Genomic DNA, 27926 nt, shown 5'->3' on the forward strand with positions numbered 1-27926 from the left:
GTTTATAGGAGATCTGATTATATTCCGGGCATCTCAAATTTTTTGTCTTGTCAGAGCCCATAGTCACATTTTACTACTCTGATGTCTCAACCTGCTCTCCGTGTTTCAGGCTAGCACATTTATTTGAACAAAGTCATGATGATTCAGCTTGAGTCAAATTAATTTACAGTATTTGGTAAGGAAGTGTCAACCCTTAAATAAATGGGATGGTTTATTTTGTGTGTACCTGCCCAGCATTCATTGATCTATTTTGAACATTTGGTTCCATAAACATTTCCCTGAATTACAACACACACATTATAACTTTCCAGTCATCTATTTAAATGTTATTAAAGTTGCATGGGGTCAAGTGAAATCCTGAAATGTCAGATCATGAAGCGGAGTGCCTGTTACAACTTGGCTGTGCATTACATTTTTAATAAATAATTAAACTGTGAATAACTGCACAGGTTATATAACTGCACAGGTTATATCATGGTGACCACATGTACGTGGGTCCCAATAAATTTTTCACGTGTTCTTCCCTAAAATAGTCTTGTTTTCTAGTTTCCTTGTATCGCAGATTTATTATCTTGCTTACAAACAGGTCAAGCCACCATAACTATTTTACTATCGAGTGCCCTGTGGTGAAGTGATGTGGAACTGTATCTCTAGAAAAATACAGTCCAATCAGAATCAAGGATTTAACAATTTTATGGTATTTTTAATATAGTTTGTTTAAATATGTCTTTTTGTAGAATGGTTACATTCTTATATATTTATTTTTTTACTTTATTCCATTACATTTTATAATAAAAAATATGTTTTATGACATCTAACACCAAATGCCTCATCGAAATCACATCCTCAATAAACCCGTCTCCGGCGTGATGACTCTGATCCTTCAAATATTCCGATCTAATATGACTTCTGACCTGTAATGTAGCCAGAATCATAATCATACACTGTTTGTTCGTTGGCCAGAGGAGAACTGGCACCCCGAATGAGCCTGGTTTTTTCCCAAGGTTTTTTTCTCCATTCTGTCACCTGATGGAGTTTTGGTTCCTTGCCACCGTCTCCTCTGTCGCCTTTGGCTTTGGCTTGCGCAATTGGGGACACTACATATTCAACTAATATTACTGCTCAGCTCATTTTAATTATCATGAAGTCATAATTAAGAGATAAAATGTTGAAAATATGATTTTAAAAGTCCTCATTATTAGAAAAAAGTAAAAAAAAAAAAATAAAAAAAAACGTTTTTAAAAGTCATAATAGTGAGATAAAAAGTCGAAAATACGACATGCTAAGTCATAATTATGAGATAAAATGTTGAAAATATGATTTTAAAAGTCCTCATTTATTAGAAAAAAGTAAAAAAATTATGATTTTAAGTCATAATAGTGCGATAAAAAGTTCAAAATACGACATGCTAAGTCATAATTATAAGATAAAATGTTGAAAATATGATTTTAAAAGTCCTCATTATTAGATAAAAAGTAAAAAAAAAAAAATGACATGCCAAGTCATTGTGAGACGAAAAGTTGAAATTAGGACTTTAAAAATTCTGATTTAAAAAAAAAAATGGATTTAAAGTCAAAATTATGACTTAAAAATCTAAATTATGATTAAAAGTCCTAATTATGAGATAAAAATCTGGAATTTGATTTTAAAAAGTCTAAATTATGACCAAAACACACACTAAGACATTTAAGAGATGAAATCATGCTTATTTTTTTTATGCGTTTTAAATTTTTTGATTCACACTTATAATAATAATAATATTTACATTATTGTTTTCATTTTGTGCAATATATTTTTTACATGGATTTTACATTTTGAAATCAGTCTTTACTACAGAAATGAATCAATCAAAAACTTACTTTAGCTTTTCATCTAAAACAAAATTAATTTCCTATCATCACTGTGAAGCTACTTTGAAGCATCCGTGTTGTGAAAGGCGCTATAGAAATAAAGGTGACTTGACTTGACCAATAATGCAAAATTCCTCAAAGATTTGATCTGGTTACATGTAATAACTTGTAACAGAGTGTCAAAGGAAAAGTGTCATTGCATCTCATCTGAGTAATAGTATCTTCTTCCGCTGAATGAATGATCTCATATTTTGACTAGTTTCTGTCGAGCATGAACTTGAATAATCTCTTTTCCCTCATCAGTAGGCGGAATCAGCACTATCAACGTCTGGACGAGGAATAGTATGTGTTGTTTTTACACTTCAGCTCTCTCTTCCAAGGACGCCTTGTGTCTGCTTTTTGAATTTACGCTCTGGCCTTTCTTCTGCTGTGTGCTCTATCGGGTGGATTCGGGCTCAATTTGTTCACTGTGTATCTGTTTCCTAATAACTCTTTTTAATTCTTCTTTCTATTGTCCTTTTTCATGTACTTCTTTCCTAGAGTCCATTGGTTGAGGGTTTCTCAAGATAATCATCACATCACATTTGAGCTAATCAATATAATCGTATGTCTCTTATGGATTTGTGTCTTTTAAAGGTGAAGTGTGTAATTTCCGTGCCACTCGCATCACCAAACAAAACTGCAAAAATAATTGTTTCCAAACAGATTCTACTACATTTTTCTCACCCCTGTCTACCATTGTTCAGCTAAACAGGTAGTCCCTTTCCAAACTCACAGAAGTTGTTGACATAACAGACTGCTCAATCAAACAGAGCAATGTTGTGTAAGCGCCACAGTGTTGAACTCTCCAGGAAGCCAAACTACAAATGGTTTGCTTATAGTTTTGCTTTGTAACGTTGCAAAAACTACACACTTCACCATTAAATAAATCAGATGTTTCCGTTCCTCTAAGCGTGGACATTCTGGCCAGGGTCTTGGCACCCTATAGATCCCACAGGGAAGAGGCTTACAGGGAGAGGTAAAATCCTGTGATGTCATAGAAAACCCCTGTGTGACTGGAAGACCTAGTTTTGAGCAATACCTGTGATTTGTCCAGTTGTTTTCGTCATTGAAAGTACTGATACTTATTAGAAGTGGTCCTATAGAATCAGTCCAAATGTTTGTGGATAATTTAGCTAGAGAATGATACATACAAAGGCCCCAAAAACTATTTTGACACTTAAGACACACTTGCATAATGATTTAGATTGCAAATTATCCAACAGAATGCCATTTATCCGTTTTATTTTAAAGACAGGCAGCTAAATGCATACGTTCTTGGATATTTTATTTAATGCACTGAAGTTCATACATCATGAATTGTGGCTTTTGGAGGTCATTGTATCATTGTTAAAGTAGTGTCTTTGTGGATCTCTGTTTAACACATTCTGCCTCTAATCAAATGTATGCTCCTCTCTCTGCATGTTCATCTCCTTTCTAGGTTTACTGCAGTCTCTTTGTGAACAATCTGTGTCTGAGCCTCTGATGCTAATTCTGTGTTTGCGTTTGTACGTGCACAGTCACTTATTGCTGCATGCCCAACATGTGGTTAGACTTGATTTGCCCTGATGGAGCTGGAGTAATCTGAGCCTGGAAGGCGGCCGTGCCCATCACTCAAAGAATTAGTTCACCCAAAAATTAAAATTCTGTCATTTACTCACCTTTATGTTGTTTTAAACTTGTATGAGTTTCTTTCTTCTGTTATATTTATATATATATATATATAAGATATTTTGAAGAATGTTGGTAAGCTGACAGTTGACATGGTAGGGAAAAAAATACTATGGAAGTCAATGTCTACCATCAACTGTCTGCATACCGGTATTCTTCAAAATATCTTATTTTGTGTTCAACAGAAAAAAAGAAACTCGTACAGGTTTGGAACGACATAAGGGTGAGTAAGGCCCAATCCCATTTCTACCCCTTAGCCCTTCCCTTTCCCCACGTTTTGCGTGTTCACGTGAAGTGGTAGGGGTGTGTTGATTCTCTTTTGACTGGAGCGGTAGGGGTAAGGGGAAGGGCCAGATAGCCCTTCAAACTAAGATTTTTCTGGAAGGGGTATGAGGAGTTTCCCTCCATACACGACTACCGTGCTGCTAGAATGTGTGTAGTGATGTTGTCACTCAGGATCGATCACGTGTGTTGCCGGCCTGCCAGTTTCTCCGTAGCTTACTAAATGCACTATTTGAGTGATGTGAACAAAAATGAATAATAGTAAAAAAAAATGTATCTGGTCATCCTTCATAACGCAGTCGATATTTAACGTATCGTCTGTAAACTCTTGCGTTACCAATCTTGTATGTTCTGTATTATTCTGTATCATCTTAGGAAACTCGAAGGCTCATACGTTTTTGAACTGAAAACGAGCACTGTTTTATTAAGTCCAAATACAGCGCAAAACTCTGTTGGGAGAGAGTAATTTGTTAAACGTGCTCGTGCCTGATTTCTGTTAGATATAGCCTACTCACTTTATTGCTGTTCATACTGGTTAAATGTTACAGGACACTAATAAAAGAAACGGGGTATGATGACGTGTAATGGTATAGTAGTGGTGTCCCATTTCTTAGAGGAATATTTTCACCCCTATGCCTTGGCACTGTTTCAAGGGGCAAGGGGAACGGGTAGGTGTAGGGGTAAGGGAAGGTGAAGAGGTATAAAATAGATTTGGGATTGAACCTAAATGATGACAGAATTGTCATTTTTGGGTGAACTATCCCTTTAAAGTCCCCCTGCAGTCAGTAGTTTAATCCCTTAAAATCTCATCATTTCTTCATGCCTTAAAATAGCTTGAATGTAACTACACCCTTGCTTCATTTAGTATACGCAGAACTATGAATATGCAAATAAGTTCCCACCTCCACTCAATTACACAAACTCGGACTACCTAATCCACTCAGTAAGCTGTAGTAAACGCTACACAATGGCAAGTGGAAATTTTATTTAATTCAGCCATATATTTTTGAACGCCCAGTTCAACAAGCTAAGCACCCTCAAACGAAAGCAAGAACACCCTCAGTTGATACTGTAATAATATGTTATTGACGAAAATGATTTGGCAAATGCTCCAGCATTTGTGTTTGCGCTCTGGTGAACGTGTTTTTGCAGCAGTGAGCAATATAGCCTATCACACATGTTTGTTGATCACTTAAACACAGTAACCATTCCAGGGGTGCTTGTGAATTCTCTCATTAACAAAGTGTAGACACAATGTAAATAAGAGATTCAATGTGCAGTGTAGACAATTTTTGATTATAATGGAACTTTGTGTGATCGCAAACGGAAATGAGTGACTGCTTTTTAGCCTGCAGGCTATATGTAAACCATTCCAAATATGAATAAAAGTCGACACAATAAGGTCCTTTATATGATTAGCCTTTGGCTTGACTACATTATCCAACTGCTAATAATATGTTGCTAATGTTACACAAACCATGTTCCCATTCGCCATCAGAGTCAGACAGCTGCCTTCTAAAAATCAGCATCCCTAGAAATAATTATAGGAAAAGCCAAGCCCCTCACATTGATGGGATTGTTTACATATTTGTGATGGTAGAAAACGGGTGGTTTCAAACCACATTTTGGAGACTGCCGTTCTGAGGAGAACATACTCAGCAATGGTTTTAACTGATGAATTTGTGCATGTCTTTGTCTTAAAGCATTTTAAAAACACCAAAAAGACATATAAACAGCAACTTGATTATCACCACTGGTGGCATTTAATAATTATTCAACATCAAATTGACCCTGTTAAGAGACTAAGATAAAGATTATTAAATTCATAGTTCATACAGAATTAAAATATGTTTATTCACCCTCATGTTATTCCAAATCCATTTAACTTCTTTGGAACACACAAGAAATATAGCATTGTTCTTTTTACATGCCAAATAATACATTAGACCTGAGACTGTCTACGTATATCCAACTAAAATGTGGATATTTAGTACATCCTGTATTGAGTTTTGGGGTGAACTAGTCCTTTAACGTGATCATAGTGTTTTATATTACAGATCTTCCATTAACAATATCAATCCTATCATCATTGTAATAACTGCTGAATGAAGTGGCATGCCAATAAGTGACTGTACACTTGTATGTTAGCTTGAGTTCAGTGCTCGGAGAGGGCATGTGTTTGATAATGTGTGTTTGTGTTCAGTGTGGCCTCCGCCATGCAGACGCCTGCCGACTCCCGATACGAGCGTCTCACCTCGGTGTCCAGCTCGGTCGACTTTGACCAAAGGGACAACGTAAGTAGCTTGCAATGTCATTTTTGTGGATGTTCAAAATGGAATACTAGCTAGACCGTATACATTGTGTAGCCAAGCCCTTTTTCAGCGCTGCGCTCATATTCTGTCTTCCGGTTTGTATTTCCACAGCATGAAAGTAAGATCTTACGGATTTTACTCATTTTGAAATCTTCCCGGTTGCGGACATTTGTTATGACATCCTCTTCAAACATTACAATGCTCATGATAAGTTTCATTAACACTACAATAAGAAACGTACAGAGCTACCGCAAAAACAGAAGTTCAAACATAATATTCTAAAGATGGCTGCTTGTTTCTCTGGCGCATAAGGTCTATACAGCCTGCTATTTGTTCAAACGTATGTGAAACAGCATTCAATATGCAACAACGGTAGTAACATATAGTATTAAGCACAATAGATATTCTATGCACTTTAATAAATTGAATTATTCGGTGTAAATTTGCATTCCATTAACACCAAGAACGATAACTACATTAGCGTCCACACCAACACAAAGTACTGTTATGTTTATTACAAGTGTACTCTGCCATTATTTCGTCTGCCAATTTAAATGCTTGAGGTCAGTGTTTTTCATTAATTAGTTAGAAAAAGTAATTCTGAAAGTGATTTCAACAATATTGTTCCTATGTGTCTTTATCAGGGTTATCATCGTTAACTACAACTATAAAAGCGTAAAATAAACATTGTCGTTACTTTAAATAAAATACTATTTGATGTGCTTTTTATGTGCAATGCTTTTTTGTGACGGACAAAGCAGCACAGGACGCATGTTGAGAGGTGCAAGCCCTGGCATAAGAGATGGTCACGAGGGTTTCTGTGCAGAAAATTTGCATACTGTGTACAGTTTTCATACTGCATATAATGAAAAAGTAGTATAGCTGCTATAAAAGTTTGCCATTCTCAACATTCCCTTTGTCTTCCTTCACATTTATTCACTCTCTCATGCTCATGTTCACACAGTTTGAAAAGCACACACAGGCAGTATTTCTTGTCATCTATCACAGCTCTATCTCCCTTAATGCACACACCTGTGGATTTCATAATGGAGCACACAACGCCCTTTTGACAGCCATTTGTTTGCCTTTCCCTTCGCTGCTGTGACCTGGCATAACTGCACTTATGTAAACTGGTGTCACGTGCACCCACGCAGCCTCTAACAACTCCTGAAGCTGCATTGGAGACGACGTTAATGTCTCTGAATGTTGAGGTGATTGACAGACACTAGTTTTGCATTGAATATGATGTTCTTTGTCTCTGTTTGTAGGGGTTCTGTTCCTGGCTAACTGCCATCTTCAGGATAAAGTGAGTCATTTCTGCTTTTACTTCATGAGGCATGAGCATACTGCATATTTCTGTTTATTTCAATAACAATAAACAATAAAGATTTACTAAGTATAGGAACTATGCTGCAAAAACAATTCAAAATGGTGCGATTTTTGATCACAAAACCCCAATGACCACATTGTCAGCAGTGTCCATGGAGCTTTTCAAATTAGAAGCAGAGGAAGTAGGACAGATTATATATTATATTAATTATATTACTGTAATGTCAAATAAGTCAGTGTAATGTTTGTAATGTTTTCAAATATTTCATTATATAGTGCTATTTTGCTTGTATTGTGAACTAAATATTGTGCTTGTTTATTAAAAATAATAGTAATAAAGTATAGATTTTATTATTAATCATTAATTTGTTAGTACATTTATGAATAAAAATCTTAATGGTATACTAACACATCTCTCTCTCACCATTACAGAGATGACGAGATCAGGGAGAAGTGTGGCGAGGATGCCGTGCATTACCTCTCATTCCAGCGGCATATCATTGGTCTGTTGGTGGTGGTGGGCGTGCTCTCTGTGGGCATTGTCCTGCCCGTCAACTTCTCAGGAGACCTATTAGGTGAGTCAGGAAAGTTTGAGAGTGAGTCATCTAGGATTACATGTCTGAATGCAGCCATTCGAGTTTTTCTTCCTTTACTTTATATGACTAAAGACTCCCTATGACCCTGTTTTTTTATCTTTTCTTCTTGCAGAGAATAATGCCTACAGTTTTGGGCGAACTACAATAGCCAACTTATTTTCTGAGTAAGCCCGGGTAATGTCTTTGACACTGAATTGACCCTTGAATGATTGTTGATGAATGCATCAGCTCTGTTTTTCGCTCTCTTTCAGTAATAACCTGCTATGGTTGCACACTACATTTGCCTGCTTATATCTGTTACTGACTGTGTACAGCATGAGGAGACACACATCAAAGATGCACTACAAAGAGGATGACTTGGTGAGCAGAGACAACTTACCCTAAACACTTTAAAGAAATGTTCTGGGTTCATTACAAGTTACTATTTACAGTCAGGGTTATAGTTAACTTAAACTATAAACCACATTTTCTCTACTTAAAATAAGGTAAACGTTAACTAAAATAAAATAAAATTAATAACTTCATTTAGGTGGCAAGGCAACTTTTCTCATTTTCATTTAGTTTAACTTGATGTACAAAAATAAAAAAAACCGTTCAAATTAAAAAGAAAATGGAAAATAAAAAACAATTCAAAATATAAATAACTCTCGATACTATATATATATATATATATATATATATATATATATATATATATATATATATATATATATATATATATATTTATTTTATTTTATTTATTTATATATAAACTGTATTCGATAAGCGTCACATTTCTGCTTTTAAACCCTGAAGAACACTGGCCAATTTTACATTTTAATTCAGTTGTAAACAGTAACAACCATTTTAATTGAGCCAGGAACATTTCTTTATTTTCAGATTTCAGTTTGGCATAAACCCACATTACTCAAATATTTCACGTTCCCTGAGAGAGAGCTATGGACCATAGTCAGGGTAAACAGCCCATTGCAACCATAATCTGGAATATTTTTTGAAACAGGATATTCAACCTGAAAAAAATTAAGGGTGGGACTTGGTTTGAAAAACAAGAGAGCTTGGTAATGAAGTCCTTCCAGAGGCATATTATGTTTTAATGAAAAATTACAAAGAAAAACAATTATAATGTGCACAGAATCATCAAAGATTGTAAACTTTGTTGCTTATTTCATGTTGATTTTGAACACAGTGAAGTGAACAGATATGATGTGAACAGATATAAAATTTCCCTTTACAGACTCGTTGTCTTTGTGTCTAATTCATGTATATCCTGACTAAGGTCCATAGTGCTGCGTGATATTGCTCTCTTTATGGGGATCAACATAAAGCATCATTCAATATCATGTTTGAAGTAATATTGCTAATGATAACACTAAACTGTACTCTGATGTCTCTACATTGTCTCCATTCACAGGTGAAACGCACTTTATTCATTAACGGGATCGCAAAATATGCAGAAGAGAATGAAATAAAGCAGCATTTTGAGTAAGTTCCAGCTTGAAACACATTTTATGTCACAACACTAATTAGGATCTGCCTTCTCCTCATCAGTAAAAGTGAATTTATGCACCTGAATGACTTCCTTCTTCTGTAGAACACAAGAGAAGATATTTTGAAGGGTTTCTTTCCCAATACAGTGAAATTCAATGGGGTTCAATGTTGTTTGGATCTTTTGCTAGATGATCTTTTGTGTTCGGGCAAGTCATGCATGAGGATTGTAATTTCGGTGTGAAATATCCCTTTAAAGGGCATATTGCAGGTAAAAAAAAAATAATAATAATATATAACCGTGCATGAAAATACTATATGAAAAGGTAATGCAGGATTTAAAATGTTTTAAAAAGACATGAGCACAAATTTAATAGATAAAGTGCCCGTTTCGTTGGCCCGGTTTTTTTTCAACATCGCGTCATATTACATCACGAGAGGGAGTCGTTTGCCGGACTCTGTGTTGGCTCAGTGCAGAATAGGTTGGTATTCAGTAGGAGTCAGTGTCTTTTCTGTAGTTTTTCTATCCCAATTTATCATTGTCATGGTAAATTATTGTGTCCAGCCTGTCAGGACGTCGAGTCCACAGGTTTCCTAAAAAAAAAAAGTTGCATGGTGGCGTTTGTGCAGGTGAAGAGACGGGACTTCACTTTTGCTTCGAAACACACGGTTGTGTGTATAGTGTTCAATTTAGACCGGAGGATTATCATCCCGGCGATATGATGGAGTTCAACATTGCAATCCTCATGTAAAGGATGATATTAAATTAATAAACATCACACGTGATGCTTCTTTGCTGTTGTTTTTACGTGAATCAACATTGATGAATACAAGTATGTACATTAACACAAATGAATAGTCTCAATTTTCAAAAAAGTTTGGAATTATGTGCTGGTAATGTAAATATTTTATTCATTCAATGTAAGTTATGTACATTCAAGTTCACTCAAATAGGCTACATACTCATAACATAGTCATATACATCCTCACAGTCTCACACTATCTGTGAATCGACACGAAATAAACCCATAACACAGAATTAATGAATAATAGATAACATGAAACGCATATAATAACACTACACTGTCTGTGTTTATAAATAATAAACATTTATAATTTCCTTAGCGTCCGAACTGTCATTGCGATCCATTGTTTTCCTAACGTTGAAATTCACCGCACTCCATCCCGTTACGTCACGTCCGGTTTTGTCATTTTTAGATGCGGAAGTAAAATTTTCCCACAAAAACGACTCCAAAAGCCTTAGTAGCGTATTAATAAGTATATTTTAAAGAAAATCTAGTTCCTACATTATTTTTCTATACATTGACTCACTGGGGTCTCTAACCTGCAATATGCCCTTTAAGAGTTCCCAATCCACACAGTAAATTCAAGCACACTGACATGCCTAGGCTTAGTCCTGAGACATGTAAGACAATGACAACCTTAACTGCTTTAATTGTTCGAAAGTGGTCATGTGGCTACAAGACGCTCAGTGTGTCCATCCACTCGGTTTATCTAATCTCATTTACTGCTGAAGAATGTGTGGGGACAATACGTGTCTTTTTCAACTTCTATGTCAAGGATTTCTAGAAAACACAGATGGGGTCCAGAACACCAGACCGACAGAGAAAGAGAGATAGAAGGCAGGATGTGTAGATAGAGGATGAAGAGAATGCATAGAACAAACACAAAATAAAGTAGAACAGATATCAGTCTCTCTGGCATCTCAAGGCATATTGCAATCTGCCCTACTGCAGTCAACTGGGAACAGATTCATCAACCCTGTAGACTCCCACAGACCTATTACTTTAGAAAAGATGGAAATTTTGACTTCATAGTGTGCACATTTACCACTCTTAAGTGTGTACATCATCTCACAGAGACTGCTGTGTCATTATGTGAAAAGCCTACCAATCTGTTGCATGCCAGTCTTTTATTTTGGTACCATCGATTTTAGATTTACTCGCCTCTATGCATCACATAAAAAAAACAGTGGCTTCATTTTACTTATCGGTCAGTCGCTTTCTGTCTAAGTGAGCAGTTCTCGTCTAGCATAAACTACAGTGTGCGTCAGACAATACTGACGTCCGGCTCCTGCAAGACTATCAATTGTATTCCAGTGCCAGGTTAAATGAGAGAGTGGGAATTCGTAAAACTATTTCCTGTCCCCCTCATGGGATTTTTTTTATGTCTCTCTTTTACATTCTCACTTTGTTCTTATTTTTATCTCTTTGTTTTCATATCCAGGAAAGCATATGAAAACTGCGTAGTTCTGGATGCTCGCATTTGTTACGATGTTGCCAAGCTCATGTCTCTGGAGTCTGAAAGGTAAAAATTTGACATGCCAAGTTTCAGTCACCATTTTAAGTATTGTACACAAGGAACTTTAAGTATTGTGCAGTTTTGTGTCCACTCCTTTTTTTAAATAAAAAATAGTATTAGATGTTATATATCATAAAATTACATAGCATTAAATGGCCTTGATATGGATGGATGGGTGGATGGATGGTTAGATAAAAGCATTGATATCTGCTATATTTCTATGGTGATGAATCTACTCTAATTGTATTATGGTAAATGAGTAAATTAATAATTAAAAGAAAGAAACCCTTGATATCTACTATATTTTTGTGATAAATATATATATCACTGTTTTCATTTATCACAAAAATATAGTAGATATCAAGGGTTTCTTTCATTTATATATATATATACACTATATTTGCATTATGATAGACAGACAGACAGACAGTTAGTTAAATTTATTTAATTTGTTTACATTTTCATGTTTTAAATGTAAATTGCTACAGGAAAAAGGCAGAACGCAGCAAAAAGTTCTACACGGACCTGATGACCAAGGAGCACATCCCCACTATGATTAACCCCAAACCCTGCGGCCACCTCTGCTGCTGCATCATCAATGGCTGCGAGCAGGTCAGTCACCCTGAGGCTCATGGGAGTTTCACATGTCACATGCATTATAACCTCTCAAGTCACTCCGCCCAAAGAGTTTTGAATAGTAATGAGTATCTAGATCTCGTATTAGTACATGAACCATCATGCATTTCACTTCACGTTCAAATGTAAATCATGAATGCATAACCTTTCCCCATTAGACAGGCAGTCAGTATGTCACAGCTCTTGTCTTGCTGCTGCCTGTTTCCGCTTCATTATATTTACAGTCATATTAGTTATAGGATGATGTACGCTCTGCTGCTGTGAGACTTGTTCAACATCAGCGCAGGTGTATTCAGGAGCTCCCAAGTGTCCTCATTAGATAAACAGTCTTCCAGTTTGTCACAAGAGCCATTTTTCCTTAGCACACATCCCCCCCTTCTGGACGATGACTATAATGCTGAAATCAGTATGACTGCTGTAAAAACAAGCTTTTTAACTTGCTGGTGTACAGTGCGTTAAGTAGAGGGTTTGTTGAATAATCGTGACCTGTGCTGGCAAAATGTGTTGCAAATTTTGAGCAAATGTGAGTTATTTTCACATTTATCCTGAAGATGATAAAAAAAAAATTATGATTTGTTGGAATCCGACAAAAAATGACTGACCAAATGATTTGACCAAAAATTACTTATTTTGCCAGTATCTCGTAATGAGCCTGTGCACATTCCGACTCATTTTGCCAGCACGGGTCACAATTGACCTATCGGTAAGCCCCGCCTCCCCTTAGTTACTGTTGCTAACTCGGACACAATGACAGCTGTCAGTGTGAAAACCTTATCCCAAGATGTTTTTGGACACATAATGTAGCGGAACCTCTGACTTTACTGATGGTTTATTAAGTTTATTACATAGTTTTTCACTCCAAAAATATCACCGTAAGAGCTGAACAAACAAAGCATAAGAAGTGAAACGTCTCATTCACAAACTCTCTCTCTCTCTCTCTCTCTCTCTCTCTCTCTCTCCGTTGCGTTATCATTAACATGTGCAGCAAATTACACAAAAACACTCATACAGCTAACAGTAAACAAATACAGAACTTATGCCTTTTCGGGGGTGCTAATAAACTGTAAACTCGTCGAGGAGCATTTAAGTGGGACTTAAATATAAAAGATGTTAAAATAAATATTGTAGGAGATTAATTTGGAAGCGAGGGTTTACTGATCACAATGCAAGCGGGAGAAGCCTCGTGTTACGGTCTTCGGGATCGCAGATGACAACATTCAGGATCAACACTGTTCATGTAACGCAGGGTAAAATTGTATTAGTTTACATTTTACACCAGTTTAATATGGAGAGCCACTGAAATGTAGACCTTCGTTTATGTGTTTTTGACCTACACCATCACTGCTAATGTATGTTAGCAGGGACTTTAATCGTAACTTAATGAGAGTATGACAGCTAGAAAATCCTCTCAGGATACCTGGAATCAGGGTTACAGTACCCCAGGCACATCCTTTTACCTTTTTTGTAGCATAAACACTGTCAAACCGATGAGAGCTTCGGATTTTCCAATGTTTCTCTATGGCGCTGAAACCTAGAGATGTCCGAATACCGGTCCCAGCGCAACTGATACGCAACTGCCATTGGCTCATCTGTTTTCGAGGGGAGGGGCTTACCGATAGGTCAATTGTTAACTTGAAGCATTAAGAAGTAACAGAATCCAAAGGGATTCTTATTTCATCCATAAGATGAAATAAGAATGCATCTTCAAGAAGACGTGATGCCTCTCTAGCAAGTTACAGGGAGAAAGACGTTTTTCCTTCAAAGCTCCTCTCCTTTTGCGCACTTATCCTTTTGTCAGTTGGTCAAACAGGCCAGAAAATTGCATTGAGGAAAGGACCTGTGCCATATCTAGAGACCAGAATATCATACATTTTTATTTTATGGGGTCTTGAAAACAAAATGCATTTTAGTAGTGATGTCCAAAGGCCTGTTCACAACAAGAATGATAAAGATAAAGATATAGTTCTAAATATAAAAGAATAGCAGAGTCCACGCCACAACTATAACGTTAATGGCACTGAGAAACTGACGTTTGAATCACTTTTAGAATGATTTCTTCCAGCTGATGAATGATAAAAACATTGACAGCCAATCAGAATCCTTCCAACTTTAAAGCAGCAGACGATGCTAAACATAACAATTTTGTCCTCTGGTATAGATGCTAATACAGTTATCATTATAGTTCCTGTTCTTGGTGTGAAGGGGCCTTAACTTGTGTAATGTTAATCTATTCCTGCAGGAAGAGGCTGTCAACTACTACACTAAGCTTGAGGGCAAACTAAAGGAAGAATACAGAAAAGAACGTGAGAAAGTCAACACTAAACCTCTGGGAATGGCTTTTGTTACCTTCCAGAATGAAGCCATGACAGCCCTGTAAGTCTAAAAGATATTTTGTTCTCAGTGTGTGTTGATTAACCAAAACGTAATGAAAATTATCATGGTAGTACCATTGTATTCTTCGAAGTACCACGTTAATACCAATGCACATGAATATTATATTCAGTGTCCTGGCATTACCTTGTGATACTATCATTTTACCTTCACAATACTCAGTAAGAAGGGAAAATAATATTAATATCTGGGGTTCTTTTTCCCGTCTCAGCATCCTGAAAGATTTTAATGCGTGTCAATGTCACGGCTGTCATTGTCGACGAGAGCCGAAGTCCTCCCCCTTCAGCAACGGGCTCAACACATTCAACTGGACAGTCACATATGCTCCAAATCCACAGAATGTTTACTGGTAACATCCTCATCTTAAATCTCATGAATTTATTATGATCGTAGTTTCACAGTGCTAGACCGGATCCACTTTCCTGTTTATTGCGGCCAAGAACTGCCCAGTTATACAGGAAGAGACTAACCACTACATGCATCTGAAATCTATGATACCAAAATAATATTTCATTGTGGACTGGAAGTTGCATAATGCATATTGTTTTTTATTACTTGCGTATAATATTGACTAGGGCGTGCCATTTTAATATGAAATATGTATCTAGGCTATTTTTGGAGAATACGCAAGTCAAATGTTATTTGTATTGCGCTTTTCCCCAAACCCATTTTCAAAGCAGCTTTTCAAATAATCATGATGTTAATGTTTATAATATTTTAATATCGTTATGCCCTATAGTCACATTTAGCAGATTAGAGCTGGGCAGTAATATACATTTTTATAGTTTACATTTTGCAATAATACAACTTATATACAATCAAACCAAAAATTATTCAGACACCAGATGTAATTTTTTACTAGTGGGTGCAGGACACTATAGATCATTTATGTAAGTGAGGATAGCAAAATAAAGTAAAATGTGACATCCAAAAATTATTCAGATACTTTGTCCTGACTCACTTATGGGAGTGTATTGTATGTATGTGAATAAAGTTGGATAAGCTTTTTTATATGAGCTGTACGATTTACTTAATTGCAATGATATTTGAGACAGTTTACATTTTTGCAACAGTCACGCAGGCAAGATTTAAGATTAGTATATTGCTTTGCTTTACATGAATATACTGTATGTGTGCAAGTAAAGTAGGTTGTACTATTTATCCAACTCAACCAATATGTTTACATTTTTCGACAATATCAAGCAGGCAAGATTTATTTGCTATATAGAAAATGCTGATTAATGTAAGTGTACTGTATGTATCCAGGTAAGGTTGGATAATTGTATACTTGGATGTACTTGTATAAATCATTATGTATCTTGTATGTTATATACCTTGTTTTCCACAGGGAGCATTTGTCCGTTGGTGGCCTAAACTGGTGGCTCAGATGCCTCGTCATCAACTGCTTTCTCTTCATCTTGCTCTTCTTCCTCACCACCCCTGCCATCATCATCTCCACCATGGACAAGTTCAACGTCACCAAACCCGTGGAGTACCTAAACGTAAGGAGACTGTTAAACTGGGTGTTAATGCACATGACAATGCAGTGTTACTAAGGGGTCATGATTCTGTCACTCATCGCCTCCTTCCTTTCCCTCTGTCTGATCCTCCAGAACCCCATCATCACTCAGTTCTTCCCGACCCTGCTGTTGTGGTGCTTCTCGGCCCTTCTCCCCACCATCGTCTACTACTCCGCCTTCTTTGAGGCCCACTGGACACGGTACAATGCCAAACCCTGTATATCAATTTATCGTTTATATAAACTAAACCATTTTCTGGTGGACTCAGAGAGTATGTGACCTTTGCTCCTTAGATCTGGAGAGAACCGAACCACCATGCACAAATGCTACACCTTCCTCATCTTTATGGTTCTGCTGCTGCCATCTCTTGGCCTGAGCAGGTATTTTATCACACCTGGTTTACATTGAAAAGTTAGAGAAAGACAGTGCAGTTATCCCTTCTTTTTCAGTATCATTTTTCATATGCCTTTAAAGAACACTGACTGTATCCTTCAACAATATGTAATATTTAATAAAAGCTTTGCATGCCAACAATTTAATGGTGAATTTGTTCTTAAAAGGGGGTTCAAAATCATGTTTATTAAGTATTTTCACCAATAAACAACCTTTTAACAAAAGTTGTTGATTATATGCTAAATTGAAAAATACAAATAGTGCTTTTTGTGTATTTTCACATATAAACTGTATTTCTAATTATAGAAAATGAATCGAATCTAAACTCTTTTATCCTGGTAATGTTGGACTGACCTGTTAAACATTTCATATGATCTTTTTCTAAATGCAGTTTGGATGTTTTCTTCCGCTGGCTCTTTGACAAGACATTTCTTGACCAGGCAAAAGTCCGATTCGAGTAAGGATTTGCAGTTCTAACAATGTTTTGTTTAAAATATTTGGTTTGTGCACATAAATTTAGAGTTTATATGGCTTGGTTTCTTTTCTTTTAGGTGTGTCTTCCTTCCAGATAATGGAGCTTTCTTTGTGAACTATGTTATCGCGTCTGCTTTCATCGGTAACGCCATGGACCTGTTACGCATTCCTTATTTTCTCATGTACATGATCCGACTGTGTCTGGCGCGCTCAGCTGCCGAGAGGCGAAATGTGAAGAAGGTCTGTGTAGTTTGAAAGTGTCGACGATACTCTCAGCCTTACTATTATAATCATTCAAACATGATTACTCAATATATCTCATCTGTTAATGTACTTGTTCAATCCTGTTTTCTGATTTCCTCTCATTATGCTCAATAACTTGTATCCTAATCATGTGGTTGCATTTTGTTACAGCATCAAGCTTATGAGTTCCAGTTTGGAGCTGCTTATGCCTGGATGATGAACGTCTTCACTGTGGTCATGACCTACAGCATCACCTGTCCAATTATTGTACCATTTGGTGAGTGACACATTTCTCACTGAAGAAGAATTCCTGCATTGTGATGGTGGTTTTTCCACAGGCAAACACCACTCACTTCATCCTCAAACAGTGTAAAAAACTAAATTTTGTCTGCAGGCCTGATGTACATGCTACTGAAGCACCTGGTGGACAGGTATAACATGTATTATGCCTACCTGCCCTCCAAACTGGATAAGAAAATCCACTCTGGAGCTGTCAACCAAGTGGTGGCAGCACCCATCCTCTGCCTCTTCTGGCTGCTCTTCTTCTCTACTGTCCGTACAAGTAAGACACCGCCAAACAGTGGCTCTGTTCTAAACATATATGTGCTGCCTAACTACACAGCATTTTTAGGTGTCAAAATTCGGACAATAGTTGTTTCTCATGTGGACTGTAAAAATAGATCGCATGGCACTTCAGTAGCTGCGCTACATGGACCCTAATAATCCGACTGTAATCGACTAGTAGCACAATCGAAATAAAAAAGTCACATGTAACCACGTCAATCGGAATGAATTGTCCAGATCTGATTAAAATTTCATTGGGATTGTAATGGGTGGTTTATTCCTTTTGTAATCCGATCAAGAGGACATGTAAACCCCTTGATCGGTTTGAAAATTTAAACTGGAGAGAACTGTGCATGTGCAATGATGTAGAAACAGCGTAATGACGCACTGAATGAGCTGTTGAATAAAGTGTCATAAATGAGTGTCCTGTCATTCTGACATTCTCTTTCCACTCATCATCTGTGAAGTGGAGCAGGACAACGTCCCACCAGTCCTTGTTTCAGACTCTCATCCACAGACGTTTTTACTGCCTGATAAATATAAGCAGCACGGCTCAACGCTTCATGTGCTTGTCATCTCCTAATTAGGACCCGAAGTAGATGAATATTAAGTCTGCTTTTTAAAAGAAAGATGGTTAGTATGCAACAACAGCAGGAAACTCGTATATTCGTGCAGTGCGCATGTCTAAAGATTCAATCCATTAAATCAGAAGCGTGTGACATATAAACGCGCACATTTAAAAAACAACAGTAAAATTGATGCGCAATGGTTTTAAATGAGAGATTTCATCTCTCAAAATGATGGATGTCATTTTGTCCAAGTCCTAATTTATGCATTTCATTAATTAATTGAATGTATATAATATGTATATAATACTTTTTTTTTTTTTTTATCTTGCATACCATAATAATGTCCCATTTCAAAAGTTTACATGATTTTGTACTCCCACTCACAATATTGGAGTGGTGATGTAATATTATTCTTGCAATCAGTTTCCACATTTCAGTAATAAAAGTGTCCATTTTTAAAATGTGTGCACATTAACACGAAGCACAACAGTTCCCGTACGGGGCATTTCAGTGGTCAAAAAGGATTACTGTTGAAATTGGGCTTTAGATACTATACTCCAGATTAACTGCACAGATTATTGTCATGTCTCTAATATGGTTTTTCTCCCCTGCTGTCTTCTCTCTTGTTTGCCTTTTTTACATTTGAAAGGTTTTAGCGCTCCAACATCAATGTTTACTTTTGTGGTTCTGATCATCACCATCATCATTTGCCTCTCCCATGTCGTCTTTGGTCATTTCAAATACCTCAGTGCGCACAATTATAAGGTCAGAAACCACTTTGTCTAATTTTTTGCTTTTCATACAGTCTAGCCCAGAACTTTCTCTAATCTGCAAAGTGATCTTCTGTGTTCACAACAGGTTGACATGGACGGAGTGGACAATGGACGACCACCCGGTTCATCCCCACCTGTCAAGTCTGTGGTAAGATTTTATAATCATGACCACTGTCACTGTGTCACATGATCATAATGAGCTAGAAAAAATTTAGCATCCCTAGATTTTAGCAGGGCTGGGTTCTCGATTTTAACCGATTCACATTTTGATGAACCAATATCGATTCTTAAATCCCAAGAATCAATCCTTTAGTCTGTTGTTTTCAGTTGATGAACAAAACTTTGAGGCGCCTCCCATCCAAGGGTCCGTTCAGGCTGATCTTTTTTTTTTCTCATTTTGTGAAGTGACATTACTAGGTAATAAAAAAATGAAAACAAATGCGTCAAAGAAAAACAGGCAAGGCTGAGACATGCAGCAAAATAAAGGAAGTGGGCCCTTGAGATTCTGGTGGCTAAACGTCAGAAGAAATAGGGTTTAACTTACGAGTTGATGTAAAGAGTAAATATTGATGCATTTGTAGCCAGTGGGATCTTCAGTTTTCAGTGTTTGAGTGTTACATTTTATCTGGTTGTTGTCTTGTTGCTTTTGTTTTGTTTATGTATTCAGCTCCCACATCTATTGAATCCTTTTCTTGTGTTTTATAAAGGGTTGCATAAAACACAACTTTTTTACCTCTTACCTGTTAGAATTAGTTTTCAGGCAGATGCAAAGATACTTAATAGTGTCTAGAAATGAGCATGGAAAGTAAATATATTTAAAATAAAAAAATTTTTAAAAAGTGTCCTGACCTCGGAGAAGGTTTTCTCTATCCACGCAATGTTCTCACCTTTTTTACCCCTCACCCGTTTGCATGCCTGGCTTTGTTACTTCTGGTATACAAAAAGCTTTGTTCCTTTTGATATAAAAGTCTCAGCTTTCAAATTGTAATTTTTTTTACGAAATTCAAACAATAAATGCTGCTTTGGCGCACTTTAATGTAATGCGACATTGGCTGTAGACTCCTCAATTCAATCATCTCTTCCTCTTTACTACTAGTTAAAGCACTAAATAAACATGAATGAACACCAGAAGGTATGTTGAAAGATACAGTATCTCATGTAATTGTTCAGAGTTTCAACTGAGGAAAGACGCCAATAAAACGGCTTGTGAGTAATGTTATATTTACCTCAGAAAAGCCATTCAGTGAACTTGTTAGTAAGCTGGAACAATTTGCTCTAGAGAGGTGCATTGTGTTAATATATGCACTATATCATATTCATTATATTTTTTATTTAACCTGTTTTTCAATATTTAATTTTTCTTTGAATAAATCCGTCATTAATACAAGTTATGACAGCCACCGTTTAAATTTTATATATTTTTAAAAAACTAATAAGAGTAGAAACATAATTATGTCATTAAAAAGTTATTATAAATGTATTATTATAAAAACGTCTTTGTGTAATTTAAATGTTTGTATACAAATCAGTTACATTTAACCTTAATGTTATAAATGTCCCAACTGACAGGGTTCGTTGTATAATTTACAGCATTACAGAACATCAGAATTGAAAGCTTGTAAATTGAAATTGAATCAAATCGTGAAATGTGTGTCAATACCCAGCCCTAGTTTTTAGTGTCAACAGTAGTATTGTATTGCTATATTGTCATTATCTGCTTTACATCTTAACACTCTTTCTATTATCAGCAGACATACGTCGCACAAGTGCTACAGGACGAGAAGGGCGCTGGGGAGGACGAGGGCCAGGGGTCCTCGCAGGATGAGGAAGTTGTGACTGAAGGTGATTTCCAGTCAGGAGAGGACAGCCTTATTGAGAACGAGGTGCATCAGTGACCCATGCCAGGGCCACACCATGTGCTAAACTTAAGAGAAACTAGCAGGAGATCCACTACACATCACTACACTAAAGTGTGTGTGTGTGTGTGTGTGTGTGAATCCATCACAGCTGACAGCTAAAACACTCCTTTATCATTGAGGCTTGGAGACAGGATGGCCAATTGTCAAGAATCTGAAGTGGCTTGTGATTGTACTCCACCTATAAGAAACTGGTTCGTCATAGTTTCATAATTCTTTGCATCGTTTGCCCTGTTCGTACAGCATTTGGTCAGTACCAAGTTCCTTGCCCTTACAAGCGCATGTCTAGTAAATAATACCAAAAATAGTAATGATACTAATTTGTCATTTAAAATTTTAATTTACCTATGTTATGATGAATTGAAAGCGCTATAGTGCCATCTCAGGTGGTGGGGAGTAAAATTGTATATCAAGACGCAGGTCAGATTTCACCCCCAAAATCTTTTGCATAAAGAAAATATCAGATTTCTTCTTAGGGCATTGGTTACATAGGATAATGGTCAATTGATACAGTTTGGCGACTGCTAAAAAAAACAAAAGTAGATAACAGACTGAGTGAGCACTACAAAAAAAAAACAGTTTCTCCATGTTTACCAACTGAGGCCCAAAACATTTCAGTGATGGTGAATCACATTTTACAGTTTAAGTTTTGAGTTTAGCAACCAAATCTTATTTTCTTGGCCCTGCTGAAATGGCACTATAGCACAATATACTGACGCAGATTCATTCATGCAACTTAACATTTTTCTCTACCAAAGTGAATGTATTTAGCATAAAGGCCATTACGAGTGGAAAAGCCTGCAGAATTAACGTATTTCGAGGTGAGAAAAACAGCCGCCGAACACTTATGATCTCAACTGGAAAAGCCACTTTCAGACTGTCCTATAGACTCAAAGGCAATTCGCCATCCCTGTAACTATTCAAGGTCAAAGTCAAACACATCTATCACCCTCTTCTGCGCATCCAATGAGTCTAAATGTAAACCGTCACATTACTAATCCATACTTGCGCTATTCGTGATATGACTACTTTTTTGAATCAGGCATCAAATGGACCAACTTTGTGTTGCTCTACTGTGGAATGTTCTGTCAATAACTGATACTGTAGCAAATTGAACTTAAACGCACAGCAGATTCCCTATGTGGACCTTAAGGTGGAATTTTTCTTTTTTATTATGCATGGGTATGAAATGATGGTTTCATCAGGTTTTGTTTTTGTTTTTTATTGCCGCTAACAAATGATCATGTAGACCTTAACCATTAAACACATATTTTACTACTTATAAATTACTGTAAAAAAAAAAAAGTGCATTGGAAACATACCCAGAATCCCTGATCATTGTAAAAAATTGGGTAATGGTGATAGCAAGATCTCATTGGGTCATATAAACATGTGTGTCTTTAATATGGCCTTCTTTACTGCTATTGTGGTGTGTTCCTTTGCATTTTTACAAGAGAACTGGAAATACCAGAATCCATGCTATGGTTCTTCTTACCTGTGTGCATTTACAAGCTGTTCACTGACACTTGCAGTTCTGAGATCATTTGACTGGGCATCATTTAGTGGTTGAAGTCTGAAAAAAAGAATACAAAAACTAGTACAATGACCACTATTTATCGACCACTTTTTTATTTTATTTTTTGACAACTACACTCTTTATATCTAATTGTCGCCATATTCAGACATTTTGCTACTTTGTCCATTATATACATATTGCATTTTTGCTCTCTGTGCATTGTTGAAAATGATGCAAGTCAGAACTGGAAATTTAAATATTTTTAAGAAAGTTATTGGAGCAGACGAAGGCTGTGCCCGAGTACTTGCTTTAACATCGTTTTACTTTCTCTGTCCAGCCCCTAATCTGTTAATCTTTCCTGCTAGTGGACCTAAATAGTTCTCATTGTGTCATTTGTTTACAGGAATAGCAATGCAGTGTTTAAACTGTCATTTTTCTGCAGCAAATGTTGACTTGAAACAGTCGTCGGGTGTACGTGTTAAGCTTGTGAATTAGAACATTAGGAAGCTAATCGGTGATATTTTTTTGTTAATTTATGTATCACACTAATCACTGAGGAGCTTTGTAACTTTTAAATGCAAATAACACTGTAGGCTATGCACTTCATGTGAAAATATGTAACATTATCATGGTGTATGTAACAATTTGAAGCCATTTTTTTTTTTTTTGTCATTGATCTTGTTTGGACAACAATGAGTAACTGCGGTGCTTTGTACGTCTGACGCTCTTGCTGCTTAGATACTGTAGGTGATGTCCGTATGACTGCATCCTGGATCTGTTTAAGGAAACACACTGTTCTGAAGCATGATGCAGTGGCAATAATTTATTTATGCATCTTTATGACTTTTCCTATTTGTTACAGATGTTGTCCACAGTATTTATTTCATTTGTCTATTATTTTTTTTTCCATCTTTTGAATTAACTGGCTGTTGACCTGGAATGAAGAGGTTAAATCGGTGTAATATTTTTGTAAATAGAAGCATTGCGCTGCTCTTGGAACACTAAACTGTATTTACCTTTGTACAGCTTAGACAGCAAAACCCTGTACAGTCGACCATGAATTGTTTGCTTTTGTCCATTCAGATTTCCCTTAAGATCATACTATGCTTGCGATTGCTGTTTTTAATAGTTTTGTATCTCAACCTCCCCTCAAATGATCTTTTGTACAGTGTCATCTTCAAACTCTTACATGTCTTTGAACAATAAAATAGACATTTACTGACAAAACCATATAAAGTGTGAAGAAATTTCATTTTTTATAAAGTGCAATTGTGTTTCACTTTACGGACTGTATTTTATTATTATTCAGTTCCTGCATTTTGTTGCACAACTGCAATGTAAATTTTTTTTTAATATAAATTATTCATATATATATAACACTGATTATCTCTTCATCACGGCACCTGTTAGTGGGTGGGATATAATAGGCAGCAAGTGAACATTTTGTCCTCAAAGTTGATGTGTTAGAAGCAGGAAAAATGGGCAAGCGTAAGGATTTGAGCGAGTTTGACAAGGGCCTTTGTGACGACTGGGTCAAGAGTATCTTCAAAACTGCAGCTCTTGTGGGATGTTCCTGGTCTGCAGTGGTCAGATCTATCAAAAGTGCTCCAAGGAAGGAACAGTGGAGAATCGGCGACAGGGTCATGGGCGGCCAAGACTCATTGATGCACATCGGGAGCGAAGGCTGGCCAATCAAACAGACTACTTATTTAAAACCTAGTTTAGTTAAAGCAAGCAGCATAGTTTAGATTAGAGTTAACAGGATGATTATTTATATTAACACATCAGTACTGAGTTAGTATTTTGTAGTTGTATAGAAATTAAAATGTATGATTTTAAAGCAATGTTCCATTTTCTTTCTGACCAAATGTTTTTTTAATCACTGAATTTGTGGATGATGAGCACTTGACTTACTTAAATGTGATTGTCAGTTAACTGAAAAACTATTTTACACTTATAAAAGAAAAAGATAACTAATATCCAATTTTAAAGTTGAAGTAATATGGTTTTACAACGTTCTTTTCCTCCTATAAGGAGTCATGATGTTGTTTTATGGCAGCTTTCTTCTCTCTGCCACGAAACAGTGAGTACAATCTTTGACCTCTCATGGTCTTATGGTGGAGTCTTGTGATGTGTCTCCAGAGAAGGAAAAACAGGAACAGGGAGTCGTAAGCTCTCACGATTTCTCTGATATATGATTCACTAACGAATCTTTCATCTGAACCGATTCTTTTACATGTAAAGTTGAATCGTTCGACTGCATTTGGTGTTGGCAAAAAGTATTAAAGTATTTACCAATAACATTACCGAGACAAAGAGACAGAGTTCAAATATTAGACTCCGTGGTTGTATTTCTATATTTCTTTATAGTAATGTATGGATCTGATAACCATATTAACTGTGCTCTAGTCGTGTTATTTTAAAATTCTCATTGCCTATATAACCTAAATCTTCTTATGACATTATTCTCACAGAATATTTTAATGTATTTTAAAAGTTTTTGAAGTAATTCGTTGTGAGAGAAAAGCCTCTTAACCTATCTCAGACACTCTCAGGCAGCTGCGCGCGCAAACATATCAGTTCAATGGCTTTTGTGTGTGCCAATGTCTAATATTCACAAAATGTAAATTGTCAATATTGACTGTGTACTTGAACTTAAGTCTGTTTGCAAACTGTGCTTGTTTTGTTTTTCCTAACGTAAGCAAATAATGTTCCACGAACGTTGTATTGTGGTTATATTCACAAATGTTCAAAAGTAATTTAAATGTTTTGAGGTTTATTAAACTTACATCTGTATAACCTAATAGCGATAACATACTAATAAACAGCAATTATACAACAGAAATAAAACGTAAAATCCCGATTGAGGGTTTTTCTGACACTTCTGGGTGATTACGAATCAGTTCACCGAAAATAATAGTTTCTCTTAAATGAATCGAACTCCCTTCTGAACATTAGAATCATGTAATTCAGTTCATTAGACTCTAGGGGTGTAGTTAGGGTTGTGGAAGGTTATGGAGTGTGTTGAGAGACGTGGAGAACTCCACTATGCCTTTGTTTCATTGAGTGTTCAAAGAGGATATTGTGTCTTCCTTTTGTGTTTTAGGGTGTTTGTTACATGTGATGTAGCCTGAATGTGCGTTAAGAGGTTTAATCGGAAGGGCTGAGGAACAGAAGCAGTCATGGACGGAGCTTGGGGTGTTATTCTATGGGATGATTTTAGTCTCAAAATGATTAATAAATGCACACACAATTATCTATGAACTTGATAAATGTTGCAGATATGTTTTATTATCCACAAATGCCTTGAACAACTTGTGTGTGCAAAATACAGAATTACATGAATCTGTTTTGTACAAATAGAGACATTTTTGTGAATATAAATGTTTTCTTTTGCATTAGTGTGTTATACTGTGCGCATGCAACAAATAAGATGTGCATTTGTGGATCATGTGGCACGAGTGCAATGCGTGCATTTATTGCCGTCTTTTCTGAGTCGATCTCATTTGGATTTTGAGACTTTCTTTTCACGTTTTCAAGCATTTCACGACCCACACACAAACAACTACCAGCGAATAAGCCTGGTGCTAATTATTAATGTATGCACAAATACCAAATGTTCATTTCTACATTTAAACTAATACTTTACGACTTGTGTGTGCAAAATCCAGATTGACATGAATGAGCAGCATTTTGTACAAATAGAGACATAGTTGTGAATACCAAACTTCGATTTTGTTTAAATGTTGGTCAGAATTTGTGCGTGCAACGAGTAAGATGTACATTTGTGAACGCGCATGCATTCATTGTCTCGTTTCTGAGTCGATCCTATTTGATTCATTTGGATTTTGAGACTTTCATTTCGCCGGTATATGGAGTGAATTTTGAATCCAGCATTTTGCAAACAAAGCCGATCTGCTTTGCAAAGGAAAACTCGACTCGCAAACAAACAGAAATCAATTTGCAAATATAAAGGTCAGTTTGAGCAAAAATTCAGAGGAGTAACAAATATATGTATTGTTTTGCAAATAATAAATGAGTGAGCGTACATCATATTTCACAAATAAATACAAACCATCCAAAAAATTGCATGTAACCTTTGAACAAATACCAAATCTAGTCCATACAAATACCTGTCTATTACAATCTCTCAGCTTTATTTTCTCACAAATGCAATTGAGCAACTTCCTCTTGCAAAACAGCAGATGGCACTTTGGGTCAATTTACGCTAGCCCGAGAAGCCCTGAAACATGTTTTCAGCTGACGAAAATGAGCGGTGAACAGCTCAGTTTCTATCTTACTGTATCTATTATTAATCTTTTTGAGATTTTCACTATGCCAACCCTATTTCAATTTTTTAAAAAAATCATAATAATTTAAAGATAATACTGTTTATATGTAATATGGTATCCGAGCAAAATTAGTTACATGGCTGAAAACATTTAAGCTAGGGCTAGTTTTTTCTCATTACAATGCATCCATCCTCCATACCATTTATCCACTGTAGTGTAACGGGATATAAAAAAGAATTAACTTTTATGTACAAACTTATATGATGATAAAAATTTTGTCGCAGAGAACATTCAAAATGATGTAATGGTGTATCGTATCACAATATATTGCAATACAAAAATGCAACAATATATTGTGGATTAAAGTTTAGACCGATTTAGTTTTGTATGAGATATTTTAATGTCACATCAAATATGGTAAATCCTGAAGGGCACACATTTGAGCTTCCATTTTTATTAAATATTTTTAATCAATTAAAAATAAAATATATTTTAAGCAGAATAGGCTATATTGTAACCATTTCCAGGGGGAGAAGGACCAAGCCCAGCTTAAGTTCACCTCTGGTGCAATATCAAATTTAGCAGTTTAATGAACTGTGTTAAAAGTATCATAAGTACCATAACTCCGTCCAGGACAGCCAGGAATCTTGGAGTTGTGATCGATGATCAGCTAAAATTCACTGACCACATTACTGCAACAACCTGGTCCTGCAGATTTGCATTATACAACATTAGGAAGATTAGAGCCTTCCT

The 27926-nt window shown here is 36.2% G+C and overlaps 1 protein-coding gene across 6 annotated transcripts in view; it reads left to right on the forward strand.

The window, feature by feature from the left end:
• tmem63ba (transmembrane protein 63Ba) overlaps positions 1-24112 on the forward strand; it is a 54727-nt gene extending 30615 nt beyond the window's left edge. Inside the window, exons 4-24 of one of the 6 annotated variants that reach the window (XM_079843334.1) lie at positions 2154-2192; positions 6046-6136; positions 7423-7460; positions 7916-8058; positions 8192-8243; positions 8331-8439; positions 9491-9561; positions 11812-11892; positions 12375-12498; positions 14762-14895; positions 15125-15262; positions 16262-16415; positions 16527-16633; positions 16727-16813; positions 17218-17283; positions 17378-17540; positions 17715-17820; positions 17938-18105; positions 19326-19441; positions 19535-19597; positions 21201-24112. In XM_079843334.1, the coding sequence (XP_079699460.1) occupies positions 2154-2192; positions 6046-6136; positions 7423-7460; positions 7916-8058; positions 8192-8243; positions 8331-8439; positions 9491-9561; positions 11812-11892; positions 12375-12498; positions 14762-14895; positions 15125-15262; positions 16262-16415; positions 16527-16633; positions 16727-16813; positions 17218-17283; positions 17378-17540; positions 17715-17820; positions 17938-18105; positions 19326-19441; positions 19535-19597; positions 21201-21344 (2194 nt within the window). In that variant the 3' untranslated portion in view covers positions 21345-24112. Of the gene's footprint in view, positions 1-2153; positions 2193-2802; positions 2869-6045; positions 6137-7422; positions 7461-7915; positions 8059-8191; positions 8244-8330; positions 8440-9490; positions 9562-11811; positions 11893-12374; positions 12499-14761; positions 14896-15124; positions 15263-16261; positions 16416-16526; positions 16634-16726; positions 16814-17217; positions 17284-17377; positions 17541-17714; positions 17821-17937; positions 18106-19325; positions 19442-19534; positions 19598-21197 lie in introns of all 6 variants that reach the window. The other 5 variants (XM_079843332.1, XM_079843333.1, XM_079843335.1 and 2 more) reach the window with 5 other exon arrangements.
• The last annotated feature ends 3814 nt before the right edge of the window (positions 24113-27926 follow it).

Source organism: Gobio gobio, assembly GCF_949357685.1.
Source record: "Gobio gobio genome assembly, chromosome: 18".
Classification (NCBI taxonomy): domain Eukaryota; kingdom Metazoa; phylum Chordata; class Actinopteri; order Cypriniformes; family Gobionidae; genus Gobio; species Gobio gobio.